At 40.8% G+C, this 18,724-nt stretch overlaps 1 protein-coding gene across 5 annotated transcripts in view; it reads left to right on the top strand.

Moving 5' to 3' along the window:
* LOC122787017 (myocyte-specific enhancer factor 2C-like) overlaps nucleotides 1-14,134 on the top strand; it is a 28,528-nt gene extending 14,394 nt beyond the window's left edge. The window contains exons 4-12 of one of the 5 annotated variants that reach the window (XM_044053548.1): nucleotides 1,837-2,040; nucleotides 8,399-8,542; nucleotides 8,949-9,141; nucleotides 9,246-9,290; nucleotides 9,723-9,895; nucleotides 9,996-10,019; nucleotides 11,044-11,173; nucleotides 11,761-11,884; nucleotides 12,957-14,134. In XM_044053548.1, coding sequence (XP_043909483.1) covers nucleotides 1,837-2,040; nucleotides 8,399-8,542; nucleotides 8,949-9,141; nucleotides 9,246-9,290; nucleotides 9,723-9,895; nucleotides 9,996-10,019; nucleotides 11,044-11,173; nucleotides 11,761-11,884; nucleotides 12,957-13,269 — 1,350 coding nt within the window. In that variant the 3' untranslated portion in view covers nucleotides 13,270-14,134. Of the gene's footprint in view, nucleotides 1-1,836; nucleotides 2,041-8,398; nucleotides 8,549-8,948; nucleotides 9,142-9,245; nucleotides 9,291-9,722; nucleotides 9,896-9,995; nucleotides 10,020-11,043; nucleotides 11,174-11,760; nucleotides 11,885-12,956 lie in introns of all 5 variants that reach the window. The other 4 variants (XM_044053549.1, XM_044053550.1, XM_044053552.1 and 1 more) reach the window with 4 other exon arrangements.
* Nucleotides 14,135-18,724: the final 4,590 nt, after the last annotated feature.

Raw genomic sequence — 18,724 nt, forward strand, 5'->3', positions numbered from 1 at the left:
GCTCTTACTTACTTCTAGCTCTTATTTGTACCCAAATGTTTAAATGCACTTTTGTAAGTCGCTTTGGATAAAAGCGTCTGCTAAATGACATGTAATGTAAACTATAAACCTCCAAATATTCAACAGTCAGAGACGGTTTCACGAGTTAGTGACATCCACTAAACTGTGAAAACAGAGGCTTGAGTCTTTGCATAAAACAACATACAGAATGAAGCAGATGATCAGAGTCAGGAGGTTTTTTATTTGACATATAATGACCGTCATGAGCAGAATCTCATATCACTTTAACAGCACTGTGTCATCGTCCACCACACTCATTCATTCACCGTCTCCTGCTTCATCACAGACACACTATAGTTCCTCAAACTGGTGATATCATGTCATATGATCCTCACAAGCTGTGTCTGACTCTGGCCTGGGGGTGGGGTTTGAGGGGGTGGGGTTGGGGTTTGTATGTGAGCATGTATTCAACATGGACCAAGACCTGATAGTTTAGTGCAACACGCACACACACACGCACACACACAACACCTGAGAAAGAAGATCATAATTTCAGAAGGAGGTTTGCCTGTGGCCTATTGTCACAATAAATAAATACACACACACAGAGCACTGTCTGGGGGAGTGGTTCCTCTTCCTGTTATGACAGGAAATGCAGGCACACATGCTTCCTGACCCCCATAGCACAGCAGCACTGACCCCGTCACAGTCCTACTGTGGACCGTTACATGGTGAACCCATGCCTCAGCGTGTGTGTGTGTGTGTGTGTGTGTGCACATTTAAACCACAGAAGAAAATTGACAGAAGCGGCTGAAAATGCACTTGCATCGTCTTTAAACCTGCAAAAATTAAAAAAAAATCCTCCCTCTTCATCTAGTCAAGCTTATTATCTGTTAGCATAATGTTCCACAAAGCAAGAGTTCACTCGAGATTTAACACTGAACCTTTGTGTTTAACCTCGTTACTCGCTTGAGAACCATCAATGAAGGTCACGGTCATGGGTTTGATCCACGGATCCACTGGTCTAAGTGGTGAATGGTCTGTATTTATATGGCAGTTTTGCCATTAATTACATTACATTACATTACATGTCATTTAGCAGACGCTTTTATCCAAAGCATTTAAACATTTGGGTAGAAATAAGAGCTAGAAGTAAGTAAGAGCTTCAAGTAGATCAAACTATCTACTTGAATCATCCATTCACTCACTCACACTTTCATACAGATCATCTATGTGCAGCACATTTGTCACACCAGGACAAGGACTTGGACCCAACTTATTTTCAGTGTTGCAAAAAAACACTTCTAAGAGGGAAAAACTACTAGAAAACACAAGAGAAAAACTACAAAAACTTGACGAGACAAAGACATGGGAGTGTCACCTTCCTTTGGAATAATGGCGATGATGGCCTTATTCCACGAGGGAGGAATCTTGAATGAGTCACGTTACATCGGGATTAACTCCGGTTTTATAGTTTTATAAAATGAGGCCCCAAATCCATCAGATCCTGAAGATATCCCCGATTTTTTCACTATCTCTTCTATTGTTATTTCTGAAGTTTCTGTTTTCAAAAACCTTTTCTATTTCCTCTGGTTCATTTAGAATTTTATTAATTCATGATCCCTTATTTTATGTATATTCGACAATGCTTGCTAGGTACAAGAAGCAAATCAGAGTGTCAGTCCAGATAAGTTAAAAGTCTTTTACTTTAAAGTTCAATGCAGCTCATCTTCACTTCATCATCTCATATTGTAATGAAATGAAGGTTGATGATGTTTCCATATGCTAACATTTGTGAATTGGCACCAATATCATTGTCTCTTTTTTTCTTTCAAGGTCACATTCACCAAGCGAAAGTTTGGCCTGATGAAGAAAGCGTACGAGCTGAGCGTGTTGTGCGACTGTGAAATCGCCCTCATCATCTTCAACAGCACCAACAAGCTGTTTCAGTATGCCAGCACCGACATGGACAAGGTTCTGCTCAAATACACTGAATACAACGAGCCTCACGAGAGCAGGACCAACTCTGACATCGTGGATGTGAGTAACGCGAAGTTTAAATGTACTATTGCCTTTACAGTTCAGGTGTTAAGAGTGTTGTTACGAGCTATTAGCACCCAATCTGCGTTGATTGCGCTTGTGCGTGAGCCCTGCAGCGAGAACCATCCCGAGACATGGGTGCTCGTTCTCGCTGAAAACCCTCCTGCAGGGAAACAATCTGTCTGTGTCTGTGTCATTTAGGTAAGTGCCAACAAAGGGTTTCAAACACTGAGTTAGCAAAGTAACTGATGGAGGCACCAGTGGATCAGTGGCTACATGTCTCAGCCCAGTTCTCAGTGCAGAAAGTCTGAACGGTCCCCTTAAAAATGTTAGTTAGCCATCGCCATTAAGAGTCTAGCACAATTTTACTGGGAACAATAACTGGCACTCGGAGGCAACAATGACTTATTAAATTACAATGATTTAATACGATATAATGTTGACAGTGACCGCACATTATTGACATATAAGGTTTTACATTTGACAACAGATCTCTAAATAGCAAGTTAACAGACTGATTTATAGTAAAAACAGTCAAGAAGGAGTGTCACATTTATGGAACGTGTGTGTGAGACGGCATATACATAACACTCCAGATTCCACTTGTGTAACGGCATTAGGAGAAAGATGGACACAACACCATGTCGCCAAAGGTCAAAGTTAAGCTGTCCAAAGGTCAGAGAGCAGACAGACATCTGTGCAGTCTCCTGCACTCATTTAAAAAGCCACGAGGAGCTGATCAAGACCAATGTGGGATGTAAATCTAAAATGGTACAGACCCTCATGGATCCTCATTTCATTGATCACACTGAAAGTTTCATTCCCGCTGCTGCAGCCACGCGGAGAACAGAGCGTGGCACGCTCGGTTCTGCACGATGCATGGATCCAGTGTAACCTGGGTGAACCCGGCTGAGTCTGTCAGAGATTCGATTTCGCTTTGCAGACACATCTGGTAAGGATGGCATTTTGGCCAACTTCAGGGTCTCCTAAAAAAGGGAGCCAATCAGAAAACCCCTGGCACACTAGAGGTGGGCTTAATGCGATGATGACACAGGACGACTTTTCTATGTAACTGACATGGCGGCCACTGAAGAGCAGCTGTCTTTTGATTCAGCTGTCGCTTCCATTTTAAGCGACTCGCTCCACTGAGCTCCGTCGGGCAAAAGTCGCTTGCTGCCGCTAGTGGACGACCATCGCTCACAGAAAACACCGCGCGTCACAGATCGGATCGTTGTAGGTCTGTCCAATTGCGTACAGGCATTCTTACCCACATTGATCTTTTCACGCCTCTTGAAAGTGGGAGGGGACTATAAGCCATTAGATTACTTGTAAGCAGTGAGAATTTCATACCATGTAACGCGATACATATGAATCCTGCAATCTAAAGTCTTTGAAGAAGCAAACCTGCTTGAATGTAGAGCTGAAACAATGAATTGATTATTAATCGATTACTAAATTAATCGACAACTATTTTGATAATAGATAATCGTTTTTTTATGATTAAAACAAGCTAGTTGCTCTGGATAACAAAGAAATCATTGAAAGTTAATCATTTTGGTTTGTGGACAAAACAAGATATTTGAGAACATCATCATTTCCAGGTTTGACAAACGACACCAAGGTTTTCTGATATTTTATGAACCAAACTATTCATCGAAAATAATCGTTAGTTGCAGCTCTACATCATTTGATACCATTGATACTGAAACCTGGTCCTAATGAGGCAGAACCTCATTTCTGAGGAACTGGTTACGTTTAGGGCTAAGGTTTGAATTGTGGTTATGGTTAAGGTTAACTGCTTATTGTTAAGGTTACTTCTTTAGCCTGTGTGTGTGTGTGTTCCCTCCACGAGGCCCATCACATGGCATAATTCTCTCTAATCTACTACAATCTTGTTTAGCTCGTTACTGTAATCTAGCCAAGCAGCTTCTGCTTCATCTCTGCACTCTGTGTCCACACAGTTCTGAACCAACCAGTGTCTGCATCCAATCTGGCTTTGTGTACCTGAGTACAGCATTCCTTCTGATTCTGAAGTTTGCTTTTTCTTGTGTGATAATCCTCTTTTATTTACTGCACTCTCATTAGCTTCTGTTGTCTGGAGTGATCTTACATGCTCTAACCAACTTCTCAGAATATTATAATTAAATATTGTTTTATTATTATATGATTTAATTATTATAAACAAAATAAAATTGTTCAATCAATACTGTTGATTGATTGATTGATTGTTTGTTTGTTCCACCAGGTTGTGGAATGGAATTCATGTGTTATCGTGTCTTATTCCTTTTTCTTGCCATGTTAAAAGGTTTAACATTGTTTTTTGTGTAGGATGTCTGGATTATTCCAGAGTGGGGTAAATTAATTTAATTAAGAGTGGGGGTAAAGAGTGGGGTAAATTTAGTAATTAAGCACTCTATGTGCTTTATTACTAAAGCACATAGAGTTCACTAAAGTAAAGTTCATAGAGTTTACTGAAGTAAAGTTCATAGACTTCACTAAAGTAAAGCACATAGAGTTTACTAAAGTGAAGTTCATAGACTTCACTAAAGTAAAGCACATAGAGTTTACTAAAGTAAAGTTCATAGTTTACTAAAGTAAAACACAGAGTTTACTAAAGTAAAGTACATAGAGTTTACAAAAGTAAAGCACATAGAGTTCACTAAAGTAAAGCACATAGAGTTTACTAAAGTAAAGTTCATAGACTTCACTAAAGTAAAGCACATAGAGTTTACTAAAGTAAAGTTCATAGAGTTTACTAAATTAAAGTTCATAGAGTTTACTGAAGTAAAGTTCATAGACTTTACTAAAGTAAAGTTCAAAGAGTTTACTAAAGTGAAGCACATAAAGTTTACTAAAGTAAAGCACATAGAGTTTACTGAAGTAAAGTTCATAGACTTTACTAAAGTAAAGTTCATAGAGTTTACTGAAGTAAAGTTCATAGAGTTTACTAAAGTAAAGCACAAATAGTTTACTAAAGTAAAGCACATACAGTTTACTAAAGTAAAGCACATAGAGTTTACTAAAGTAAAGTTCATAGACTTTACTAAAGTAAAGCACATAGAGTTTACTGAAGTAAAGTTCATAGACTTTACTAAAGTAAAGTTCATAGAGTTTACTAAAGTAAAGTTCATAGACTTTACTAAAGCAAAGTTCATAGAGTTTACTAAAGTAAAGTAAAGTAGTTGGCCTGTGCTTCATGCTCAGTTACATGTGTGGTGTCACTCAGGCTGTGTATGACAGCAGGTCCACATACTGACTGTAGCTGTACAATGGCTCTGAGCCAGTGAAACACAGTATCTGCCGGACAGGAATTCAGCAGAAGAGAGGCCTCTTTGTTTTTTGTTCTTTTCCTCGTGTGGTGGGTTGGCATGTGCCTGTTTTTTCCGTGCGTGTTGTGTGTATTGTGTTCATTTAGCCTGGGAACCTTTCTGCTATTTTTAAATCAGAGGAGTTCAGCATTCTTCACTTTTTCACTCGCAACCTTACTTTGTTTTGGTCTGATGTGTGTGTGTGTGTGTGTGTGTGTGTGCGTGCGTGGGTTTTTTTTAGATTAGAAACAGATGAGATTTTCCAATAAAGTCGAGTGCACACATGCCATGAGTACACACTGAAACGCACACTAGCGCTTGCATGTGCTCGCAGACCAAGTCCAGTTCCTTTGTGTTAGCGTGATCCCTCCCTGCTAAATGGCTGGAAACCAGTAGTGGTCTAAAAATAACCCAGAACACAGCTAAGAATAGCCATGACGGGCTGTGAGTGTGTGCGTCTGTGGTTTGACTGAGTGTGTGAGTGTGTGTGTGTGAGCCACAGGAGGGAAATAAAGAATAGGAAGAGAAGTAAGTTAAGACTGAGTAACCTAAAGGAAGCAGAATCCTCAGCTCCTCATCTTTCTTTTTCCCCTTCAGGACCGGTCTACTTAGGTCCTGTTCAGACCTGGTTTTAGCATCCATATTTTTTAACAATGGTGCACCAGTTTCCATGAGTTAATTCAGTTAAAATTGTCTTAAATAATAACTAATAATCATTATTAGTTTTTATCTCCTGTATCTTAATTTTCAGCTTTTGCTGTGCATGTGTGCAAGGTATGAGTTTTAATCATTAGATGCAAATTGATTTTTAGTTTATTAATCTACATTTAGTCCTCTGTCTCTCTGCCTCTCTTACTTTTACACACACACACACAGAGCTGATTGTGTGCACACTCACAAGATACTTGACTTTAAATCCATGTGTTCCCCTCGGCTAGTCAAGGTTTCCTTTCACCTTAGTATGTCAACATAAAGACATTTTTGCTTCAACACAGGATTGTTGTGAGCAGGTACCCCAACCTGGTCCAAGTCCTAAAGGAGGGACCTAGACAGACTTGAGTCTCTCAAACAAAGATTGTCTTCTTCATGTGATAAACTGCCATAAGACAAGAAGAAAGCCAATGAAATGCTGGCTGTGCTCTGTTGTTAACCTTTGTTTACGTTGTAGCATTCTTCTTTGTGGAATCTATTGGCAGGCCACACTGTATCTTGATGCTGTGACGTCACATTATTTACGTAGGCAACGTAGCTATCAGCCTCTGGCCTCCACGCCCTGCACTGGAAACACAAGCCAGAGCGGGGCGTACCATTCCATTCCACGCCACAGTCAGCTGAACGGTTGCACTGAACCGCTCAGTGGAAACAGGGTTAAACTGACTTTTGTAATTCCTTAAAAAACTCAACACTTTTGATTTACTGGTGCTGAAGTGTCCTAATAATTTACAAGCAGCAGCAGTACGAGAAAAACACACACACACATGAATATACATACTGTTACACACACACACAGGCTGGTGTACACATGTATTGTGGTAGAGAACGTGGTCGATTCATCAGTGCGTTCAAATGTTTGAAATCTGAATTGATCTTAGTGACCACACGAGGCAGCAGAGGACCTTGAGTTTAATCTTGTTGTGGGAGAGTTTACAAAGTTTCCATGTGACAAAGGCTGTTTAACAGCAAGATAAAGCAGCAAACACATCCCTACGTCATGGATTTAAGCAGGTTTAGATTTTATTAGGGGGCTAAAATCTGTTTCTCATTGCGTCTCTGCTGGCAGAATACACATTCAGGAGGTTTTCTTACAGTGTGGGACTGCTGCTTTTACTCTACTGAAATAAATGCTCCTCCTCCACCACAGTTCCTGACTTTGTTATGGTCCAGCTCTTCTGTTTTTAAAAAAAAAAGAAGGAAGGAGTGGGTGTGCAGTAATAACTGTGGACGGTGTGTGTGTGTGTGTTTGTGTGTGTTTGAAGAGGGGAAAGTAGGCTAGTGGAATCACTTTAAAGTTTCAGAAGACAAGCCAGATTTGACAGATTGTGAGGGAGGGATGGGAGTGACGAGAAAGAGACGGAGGAAAAAATAGCCTTCTATGGCCATCCCTCCACTAGCCACACTAGCATTGGCGGTAGCTGCTGCCTCACTCACCCTTCTCCTCCCTCCTCCCCCGGCTCTCTAAAGTATAACAGGTGGACATGACTGGGATGAGTGGGATAGCTGCAATGGGCCAAGCACTGAGTCTGTGTGTGTGTGTGTGTGTGTGTGTGTGTGTGTGTGTGTGTGTGTGCGTGTGTGTGTGCTGCAGTCATCCAGTGTCCAGTGACAGACTGGACTAATGGGCTGTGAAGTGCTGAAGCAGGTCACTGAGAGCCAAACCACACACACTTTATCACCACACACACACACAGACCACAGCTATTTCTTCTTAAAACACTGCGTTGACTTCCAGCCTCAACAAGCCCTCATCACTAACCTTAACCCTAACTAGTTAACGCATAACCCTGACCTTAACCTAACTGCTATTTAAATCTAAGTCCTAAACTTAATCAGTTCCTCAGAAGTGAGGTTCTGCATCATTAGGACCAGGTTTTGGTCTCATGAGGACTACTGGTCCTGACAAAGGTCAGTGTTTATGACCGACAACACACACACACACACACACACACACACACACACACACACACAAGCTCTACTATTTTTATCTTCATCATCACCTGACACTTGTCTTAGAGGAGACAATAAGTAGACTTTACATTGTTGACATGAATGTGGCAGGTGTCTCTCTCTCACACACACACACACACACACACACACACACACACACATGAAAGGGTGAAGTGTTTTTCATACATTGACATGTTCATAAGTCATAGATACATCACTGTGTGTTCACTGCTCAGGCTCAAACAGTGAGACTGAGGAGGAGGATGTGCACTTCGTTGGAATATGTGTTCATGTGGCGCCATCGTGTGGTCAAAATATGCACTGCATGATTCCTACAAGAGAACAACAGTATTTTGATGTTGGTGTTGTGTCCCCTCCTCTAACAGACGCTGCGTAAGAAGGGCTTAAACGGCTGCGACAGCCCCGACATCGAGGCTGACGACTCTGCTGGCCAGAGCCCAGAGTCTGAGGACAAGTACCGCAAAATCAACGAGGACATCGACCTGATGATCAACAGACAGAGGAACTGTGTAAGTGTATGTGTGCTTCTGGAAGTTTCCATGTAAAGCGATCACTTTCCATTCAATTCAATTCAGTTTTATTTGTGTAGCGCCCAATCACAACGTACGTTATCTCAATGCACAGACACCTTTACAGAATTATAGGGAGAAGACAAACTGTCCACACAATGGACAAACACTAGGGGGCAGGGGAGAGAAAAAAACTCATCCAACCAGCATCTGCCTCGACCGGTTGGGGTGAAAGGAAAAAATGTGGGACAGAGGAGAGGAGGGGGAGAGAAAGGGAAAAATGACATTTTGGGTTGAGAATTCAACTCTCAACCACATCATCTATGTTTATACAACGTTCTGAGATAATGATTGAGTTTTTCTAACGTCAGTGTGATGACCAGGTCATGTGTGTGTGATCTCCCAGCAGGGTCTGCCTCCTTCCAACTATGACATGGGCGTGACCATCCCGGGCAACAATGCCAGTGGACTGCTGTACTCCCACACGGGCATAGGGGGCAGTCTCGGCAACCACAACCTGCTGCCCATGTCCCACACTCTCCCGTCCCTGCAGAGAAACAGCATGTCCCCACAAAGACCCTCAAGCACTGGAAATGTTGGTATGTTTCATACGACGTCATCGTCCAAACTGTGTCGTCCACACGCTCTACTCCTGATGTCTGACACTGTGCGTGTGTGTGTGTGTGTGTGTGTGTGTGTGTAGTACTGATGGGTTCAGAGCTGCCCAGCACTGTGGTCTCCACTGTGGGTAAGAATGTATTCTCATTCTTCGCATTATTTTGGATAGAGATCAGCTGATATGATACTTGGTGTCAGTATTTGTCCAATACTGTTTAAAATCTGTAAAATCTGCAAAATCTAAACAAAAAAAAACTAAGATAGTGCATATAGCATTTATTATTTATTATTTCAGTAAAAGTAGCAGTTCCACACTGTAAAAAATATCTAGTAACATTGGTGCTGTGACCAAATCTAAATTCACTATGTAAATATGTAAATAAAAATCAGACTGTGGGGAATATTTAGAAATATTTGTGACACAGTTAAATAGGGACTGGGAATTGATAAGAATTTAATGATTAGTGCTGGTATGAGGTACTGACACCTTTGGACTAGCTTGAGATATGTAGATTGACGCTCATTTGATCAAAAGTGAACTTTTGCTTCCATTCGTCACCAGGAAACGGCAGCTACAGTAACCACTGCACCTCCCCGGGCCTGCTGTCTCAGGGAGGAGTCTCCAAAAACATGCACGACAAGAGTCCACCTCCTCCCCAAATGCACATGAGCCGCAAGCCTGACCTCCGAGCCCTGATGCCCCCCTCCCACAAGAGCAACAACATGCCAAGTGTTGTAAGTGATTCAATCCGAACTTGTTTCCTCTTCATAACTTCAGTTTCTCAATAATGCGTCGAATAACTGTAGTTTGTGCTTCAATGCTGCCGCTGCTAAGTGTGAGGACTTTGACCTCGTGTTGGTAAGTACTGTACATACAGCTCTCAACATGACACACCTCGTACTGGATGTGAAGTGTACTGGAATATCGTTTATGTTGTTTTGTCAAGTTTGTGAAGGATTTCAAACTAAATTTGTTTATTTAATGGCTTAATTAGCGACAGCACTGCTGATTGGAGTGTAAATTAATCATTAGAATGAATCAGTGCTTTAGAAATCACTGGTCACGCGTGTGTGTGTAAAATGAAGACACTGTTTTACGCAACCTAGCAGTGATGACTCCGCCCACGTTGAGTAGGTACTTTTTTTGTAGTGGAGATTAGGGATCGGCGTTCGATTACATCTTCTTAATCGATCGTCTGGAGAATTAACAATCGATTTCCGATTAATCATCAATATTTTTATATTAAAAATCACTATTTATAGGCTGTATTAAAAATGCAATAAAAATGAAAAAAACACCGCGTGTTTCCCTCAATGAGATCTTTATTACAAGATGAACAAATTCACCATTCACTTTCCACCAGTCTGTAGGGATGCAATACAGGCATGGGGGATGGGGGAGCCTCCCTCAGGAAGTTCTGAAGTTCTGCTTCGATGCCAGTCTCACATTGAGTGGTGTCCCCAAGGAGTTGTATCATAGCAGAGACTTGGGACTGGGAGGTTGTGACTCCAGTGTTTGCCCCACCCTCGTCCATGTCAGACAGCGCAGGCTCCTCGATTCCCCCGTGTGGTAAAATGTTTAATTTCTGCCACATAGCAAAATGCATTGCACTCCTTCAAGACTCACACTACGCAACAGAACCTGCATTCGTTTTAGCCATAGAATTAACGTCAACGACGAAATTCGATTATTTATGCCCATCCCTCGTGGAGATGCAACCTAAACCGTGCCGAGGTCAGGCGAGGCGAGCCGGGACCATTGTGGAAAAGGGCCATAACACAAGTTCATTGACCTGAGTATACTCTGACCGAACTATAGTCATTTACACCCTGAAGTGTATTGAAATGTTAAAATCTTTCTTCCCTTCCTGTTGTTTTTGCAGAATCAGAGAATCAATCACTCTCAAACGGCTCAAACGCTGTCGACTCCTGCCGTCTCCATTGCTGCTCAGACTCTACCTGGACCAGGGATGGGCGGGTATCCATCAACACTCACCTCCTCCTACGGCACAGGTGAAACTACACAGAGAGAGGAGGTCATGATAGTCTAGCATTTTTCATTACTTAGTAGGTTTTCTAGTTTTAGTTGAGTTTTTATTAGTTTTAGTTTTTGTAATATGCAGTATTTGCCAGGTGTCATAAAAACAATAAAACAATATGCCGTTTTAAAAATGTATGAGGACAAATGACAATACAACCATCACTGCATCAAATATAACAGTCGACAAGTGCAAAATGTGCATCATACAGTTAGTGTGAAAGGTAAAAATCAAATCACATATATATAACGATCATAATGAATAACCCTCATAAGACACATCACGTGGTTTGTGAGCTCAAATTTCAAAAAATCTATAAAAAACTAAAGGTTTGATTCACTTAGATGAACCAAATCAACCCAGTTCACCACATCACTAATGTTTACGTTAACGTACACAATCTTCTGTCCAACAAAACAAAAACTCATAGAAAACATGGTTTTATATTCAGTTAGTTATGGTTTTTATTTTTATTTTTCGTTGTTTCATTAGTTTTGGTGAACTCTAATAACCTCAGAGAGGAGAGCGCTGCTCACACGGTTTCTTCTTTGTGTTATTCAGAGTTCTCGCTGGGAACCGACCTGTCCTCTCTGTCGGGCTTTGGAGGTTCTGGTCTGGGATCTGTGACAAACTGGCAGCATCAGCAGATCCAGAATATGCAGCATCCAGCACTTGGACACATGGGGTGAGCACCTGAAATAAAAAAACAACAATAGAGATGACACAATGTGATATATGATAAAATCACTGGAGATGTAAAGATGTAAAAACCAGATACATCCAAAAAATCTCATATATCACATTTTCATGTGATGTTTAAGAGATTTGTTACACAGTTGGACAAATGTCTTTGAAATAGAGCGGCGACTAACGGTTATTTTCACAATCGATTAATCTGTAGATTATTTTCCCGATTAATCGAGTAATCGTTTGGTTCAGAAAATGTCAGAAAACGTTGAAAAATATTGATCAGTGTTTGTCAAACCTGGAAATTATGATGTTCTCAAATGTCTTGTTTTTGTCCACAAACCAAAATGATTCAGTTTTAATGATCTCTTAGTTTTATGGAGCAAAGAATCAAAGAAATGATTCACATTTAAGACGCTGAGACGAGGCCTACGCAGGACAGACGTAGAGACATGATTAGTAGCATTGTTGTGGACTCTGTCCACTGTCTCTCTCTCCGCAGTTGACGTGAGATTCCGTTCAGAACAATGAGCGAGTAAAGTTAGGAAAGAGAGATAGAACGACGACGTGATGTCTGGGACATTTAAATTCCAACATCTCTGTCTCACCAAAGACAAAAGACAGAGACTGACTGATCCTGAGGACAATCACTTGTCCAGATGCAGAGCGTGCTGCACATCAATATAAGTGGACGCCGTCATAGACGGAGACGCTCTTACAAGTTGTCCTCCCATCTTAAGATGAGTCAGCACATTCAGTCCTTGATTTTGAGGGAATTGGTCCTGGAAAGTCCTTGAACGGTCCTAACCGTACATGCTGGTTACCTGGTGTACCCCACCCCTTTGGGATTGGCACCAGCAGCCCTGCAGTCCTCATGTGGAGGGTGAAGCAGTAGACGATGGACAGATGATTCAGTTGATTTATTTTGAAATCAAAGCATATAATATTCCCGGCTCCACTAGTCGTAGAACGTGTCCTCTGAAGAAGAGAAACCAAGGAAAGGAAAAAAGAAGAAGCATCAACTCTCTCTCTCTCTCTCTCTCTCTCCCTCTCTCTCTCTGGTCTCACAGGAACTTGTGTCAGAACTCGAACCTGAACCTCACCTCCGCTCATCAGAACCTGCACATTAAATCTGAGCCCGCCTCCCCTCCCACGGACCGCAGCATCGGCATGGTCGGCGGATTCTCCAGCCGGGGGCCCAGCGACCCGGGCCGCTCCCCCGGCGACAGCGGCTCCAGCTGCGGGAGCTCGTACGAAGGCAACGAGGAGCGCGAAGATTATCACGGCAGTGACGACTTCCTCCTCCGACCTCTGTCCACTCAGGACGAGCACCACAGCCCGTCAGTCAAACGGATGAGGCTATCAGAGGGCTGGGCCACATGATGGGGGCCGGTCCACAACCAGAGGGGAAGGGATGTTAGTAAAGTTACCTTATAGTGTTATTATTATAATTATTATAATCCAATTCTTCTTGTACTGAGTGGGTGTGTTATGTGTTTAATGGTAACATGAGTCAGACAGGGTCAGTCTGTTCCTATCATACAGTGATGTATTTATAATATGTACACTAGAGTCTATGACTGTGACTCTTGGGAGATTAGGACAGGGAAAACAATCTTGTAAGAAATGGTCTGTAGTTTTGTAGCTAAGCTTCAAAACTTTACAAAAACATCTCAGAGGAAAGGAAAATGTAGGAGCTTTGGCGCTCGATTGTTCTCGGATGATTTGACACAGTTGAAGTCAAATGAAAAGTTCTGAGAAGTAAATATTGACACTACAGCGAGGTCAGTTAGCTCAGCTTAGCACAAAGAATGTAAACGGAGATAAAAACCTGGTCCTGGAATAACTGGAATAATAATGAATAAATAAAAATAAATCACTTGCACGTTGATGAGCCAGATCACATGTTAAAGTCACTCACAAGAGACCTTACTAATTATTCACCAGTAGTAAGAGCAGTATGAACTATGATGCAGTAAACATGGCCGATGAGAACAATTCTGATGTATCAATAAGCAGCTGGACATTTGGTGCCGCTATCGATACTTATTTTTATTCTAATCTAGATTTGGAATTGGAAAATGTAGCAAATGTCTCTGTTTACCTTTGGCCTCCCTTTGCTAACTTGAAATTATCCATAGGTATTGATAAGTATCAGTATCGATAATCATCAGTATACATAAGTATCAGTATCGATAAGCATCAGTATACATAAGTATCAGTATCGATAAGCATCAGTATACATAAGTATCAGTATCGATTAGCATCAGTATCGATAAGCATCAGTATACATAAGTATCAGTATCGATTAGCAGTATCAGTATCATAAGCATCAGTATAAGTATCAGTATCGATTAGCATCAGTATCGATAAGCATCAGTATACATAAGTATCAGTATAAGCATCAGTATCACTATCGATTAGCATCAGTATCGATAAGCATCAGTATACATAAGTATCAGTATCGATTAGCATCAGTATCGATAAGCATCAGTATACATAAGTATCAGTATCGATAAGCAGTACCAGTGTCATAAAAGATGGGAAAAAAAACAATGATACTCATCCCCGTAAGTTTTCATCTTACAAACAGACAACATTTGATCTTTAAAGCATTTTTTGACTTGAAAAAATGAAAAATATGAGATTGATGAAAGAATAAAACTAATCTCAGGACTATTTCTTACAAGTTGTACACAACCTGTGGGGTGTAGGACGTTTTTTGGAACGTGATGTTTCCGTTCAGTACAAAGCTGTTAACTGCACAGGATATTTGTGCAAATGTATGCAAACTAACTACGGTAGAGGTGGATCAGTCTGGTACTCTGAATAACGTGGGCGACTGGGGTTAAACCACTGCACAGAGGACGTGCTGCAGGTTCTGTTGCAGGTTCAACACATGTAATGCGTGAAAGCACACACTTTTAAAGAGGTGAACACATGGGAGGTCAAAGGTGGGAAATGAAAGAGTGTGAGTATGTGCAGTAAAAGAGAGAGAGATGAGAGTCAGAGGAGAGAGATGAAGAGAAAGAAGGTTTTTTGGAGTGATTTGCAACAGGTTGCATAGAGAAGAAGAAGCTTTGGACAAGTGAAGACACATAGTGAGCGTTAGTGAATCACTTTCAGACCATTTTCTTACAAAATAACTACAAATGAACCACTGCTGAATGCTTTTAAACTACCTTTGTTTTACAGTTAAAGAGAAAAAAGATTTTTTAAAGTTAAAGAACTAACATTTAGTTTGTTTTTAGTGAGTAAGCAAAGTTAGATAACACACAAAAGACATTTAACGCCAAAAGTCAAGATGAAATATTAAAATCACATGTGTAATGTATTGAACGGTGGTTTGATTTCCAAAAGTTAGAAGTAGGTTTTTGGTCTAAACTGATGAGAAATGAGTGGTGATAAGACACAGAGGGCGTTAGCATGCACGTTAGCATGTGTGCTAACAGTGAAAAGTAAAAGCCATAAACAACAGGACAGTGATGCTTTTCTCTTTATTGTATTATGTTTCCTTCCTTACATCAAACATGTTTTGGGATGTCTGCAGCGTCATGATTATTAGTAATATTATTATTATTATTATTATGAAGTCATGAAAATCAGGAAGCACAGGTGCACATGACTTTTCTACAAAACATTCAGGGAAATATTTTTTTACCCAGTTATAAAGTGAACAAATCTGCTGTAGCTGTGCTGTAGCTGGTGTCAGAGCCAACGTGGTCTCACAGCAGCGCCACCACCTGTCACTGTGTGTTCATTACAACGTACTCTGCCACATCTTAAAAGTAAAAATACGCCTCGCACTGATCAGACGAGACGGCGACTAAAGCTTGTACCGGTGAGACGAGCATATTTTATTTGACATATTTAGATTCAGATTTTTATGTAAATGGTAGAATTTCTTATATCCTCATCTCCGTGGCTCAGCAGAGGAACATTTGGATCGTGTCAAATCACAACATACGTCGGCAGTGAAACCTGTGACGAGCAGAAACAAGAAGAACAGACTCAGAATTGTGCATCTGTCTCCACCAGTCGGAGCAGAAATTTAAAAAACTGGCACTGTTGAATGACGCGAGTGGAGGAGACACTGCAGGTTATTGATGTAAATCGACATTTGAAATCATTTTTTGTGCCTTGTACCTGAACTTGGTCTGACACCAGCTACACTCAGAGGCTGAACACAGTAGTTCAAGTTTATATATATATATATATATATATATATATACATATATACATATATATACATTTAGGTGGCTAAGGGTTGTTCACATTTGAATATTTTGGTTGAATAACTGTATATTTGGAGAATCAAACCCTCGGTCACATTGTGCCACACTTTTACAGCGACTCCGTTCCCCTCATTAAAATCCCCGTAGTTTCTCTCGTGTGAAAGATGCTGCTGTTTCTTTACAAAATGATTTAGTTTAAAGAAATAAAAACGAGGGCAGAGCCCAGAATTGTTTTCATGATGACTGTCAGCGTCTCGCTCAGATGTTCTGCACTAACTAACAAAGCTGACTGAGGTCAGGAGGTCACACAAAGACAAGGTGGAGTGTGGACTAACCAAAGTGTGAAATATGCTGTATATTTGTGTTTTCTGTTACCTCTGTCACTGCCTGGACCCACTCATGCTTCAAAAGATTGAACAATTTCAAGTTGTTGTTTTTTATATTGGCAACGTTGGTGAATGTACTCTGTACTGTACACTTATACTCTGAGGTCACACACAGCAGCGCTGGAGCTCAATGTTAGCGGCATAAGCTGGCCTTTGTCGCCACTGTCGCCACTGAATGATACTCAGACAAGAAAAATAATCACGTTCAGCTGTTCCCTCGCTCACAAATGTGCTTGTATTTGTATTTTGCAGGAAAAAAAAAACTTTAAATATACAGGCTCTGTTACAAACGTCTCTTTGTCGTCATTGATTGAAGCAAAACATGAATAAATTAATGTACTTATTTATTCTACTGTAACCATTCCCTCACTTTAAAGGATAGTTCGTGTGCGTGTGGTTGTTTTTGGACGCGTGGTTCTGTTGATGGACGTGCGGTTCTGTTGATGGACATGTGGTTGTTTTTGGACGCGTGGTTCTGTTTTTTCCTCTTTAATACATTTAAAACAGACATTTTCACAATCTATTTTTATAGATTATATTTTCACTGTCACATCATTATGGGATATTAGTCAGTAGTCATTTATTCAATCAGTATTTTGTATTAAATGTGTTCATACATTCACATTCAAAAGTGAATAAAGTAATTAAGTTTAATCAAAATATTAGGTTCTTGTGTAACATTATGGTTACTCACATAGTGTTACACAAAAACAAACCACATCATGATGACAGCCAGGGGGCGCCACATGCCTGACTCCTCTCACTGTCTTATGACTCAAATGCTGCTACATACAACCATTATGTTTGCCAGTTATTCTCTGTATTTATTCATCAATCGCCGAGTTTTCTTTAAAAGAAATCACAATAAATGGATGAACAATCTAATCCAAACTGACATATTTAGAGAGTTTAGAGTTTACAATAACTTTATTGTCAATGAATAAGTGCAGTACTCAGAAAAACAGTGAAATGGTGACAGATGTATTACTCGTACTGTAAACACATGTTTCACCGACCGAGGGTTAGAGTTAGGTTCACCACGTTCATATCTGTGTTTGACAGCTGAGCTCTAAGCTCGTCCCCGTGTCCCCGTGTCCATGTGTCCACCTCAGCTATGTTATGCTAACAGTGAGTCACTTCCATAATGAAACCGTGAGTCACTAATAGTAGCTTTAATCTGTTAAAAGATGATCTATCTGTTTAGAAACGATTCAACACTCATAAAACTGTTATTCAGGAAACAGATAAATATGTAATTCATTCATTTATTGTATGTACATTTATTCAAGTCATTGCAGGTAAAATGAACAATGAACACATTCATCCACATGTTATTCTTCTGAAAATGTGCACCATTTTGGTTCAGTCCTCGCAGCCGATGATCGTGTTGTTGTTTGAGCATATTTAAAAAGTGAATACATTTAAACAAATATTTTATTTAAATTAAAATAGCTTCAGGAAATAAAATAAAAAAATCCTCCTTTTTGAATTCATCTGCCTGCGTTTGCCCAGTTGATAAACCTGGAGCTCCGCCCCCTAATGTTGCAACCATGTCCGCATGAATATCACTGGAGGGTAACTCTTCTTTCTGCAGATGTTTGCTAACACCATGGGGACAAAGTTTGTCCATGTCATTAAAATGTCTCTAATACTAAATTCTCAAAGTCCTGAAAATGCCAAAAATGCAAATGTTTTTTGTTCCACGACCAAACCTGAGTGTGTTTAGAATTCCTCAAGGACACGCCGCGGCGTGGCCGTCTGCCCAGATGCCTGAGAGGCAGCTTGTTTGTGGTGTCTGTGCATGACTGCTTGGATGACCGTGCACGTGCACGTGCACGTCAGATTCACATGCAACCTGTGCACACAAAGCAAACTCCTGAACTTCAGAATGTGTGAGCTAATATAGAGTGTACGGTCAGGGAGGCGTGTCTCTGTGGGAGCCTTTTATTCACGGCATCAGGTGTCTCTCACAACATCTCTGCAGTAATCCAAGAAGCAAACAAAGCACACGACACCTCGCTCAGTCGGTCACAGCAGCATGAGCAGAATAATCCTCTGAGGACGTGTTCACAGACCTCTGACAGCAGAGAACTGGTCACGTTTTTGTCCCATCTTTGAGGAAAGGAAGGAACAAAAACTTTAATGGCACTTGCAGCAGCTTGTTCTGTGTGTTTCCTACATGTGGTACAGTGACTGGTGTCAGCAAGTCAACTGAAG

The sequence above is a fragment of the Solea senegalensis genome, linkage group LG21 (assembly GCF_019176455.1).
Source record: "Solea senegalensis isolate Sse05_10M linkage group LG21, IFAPA_SoseM_1, whole genome shotgun sequence".
Classification (NCBI taxonomy): domain Eukaryota; kingdom Metazoa; phylum Chordata; class Actinopteri; order Pleuronectiformes; family Soleidae; genus Solea; species Solea senegalensis.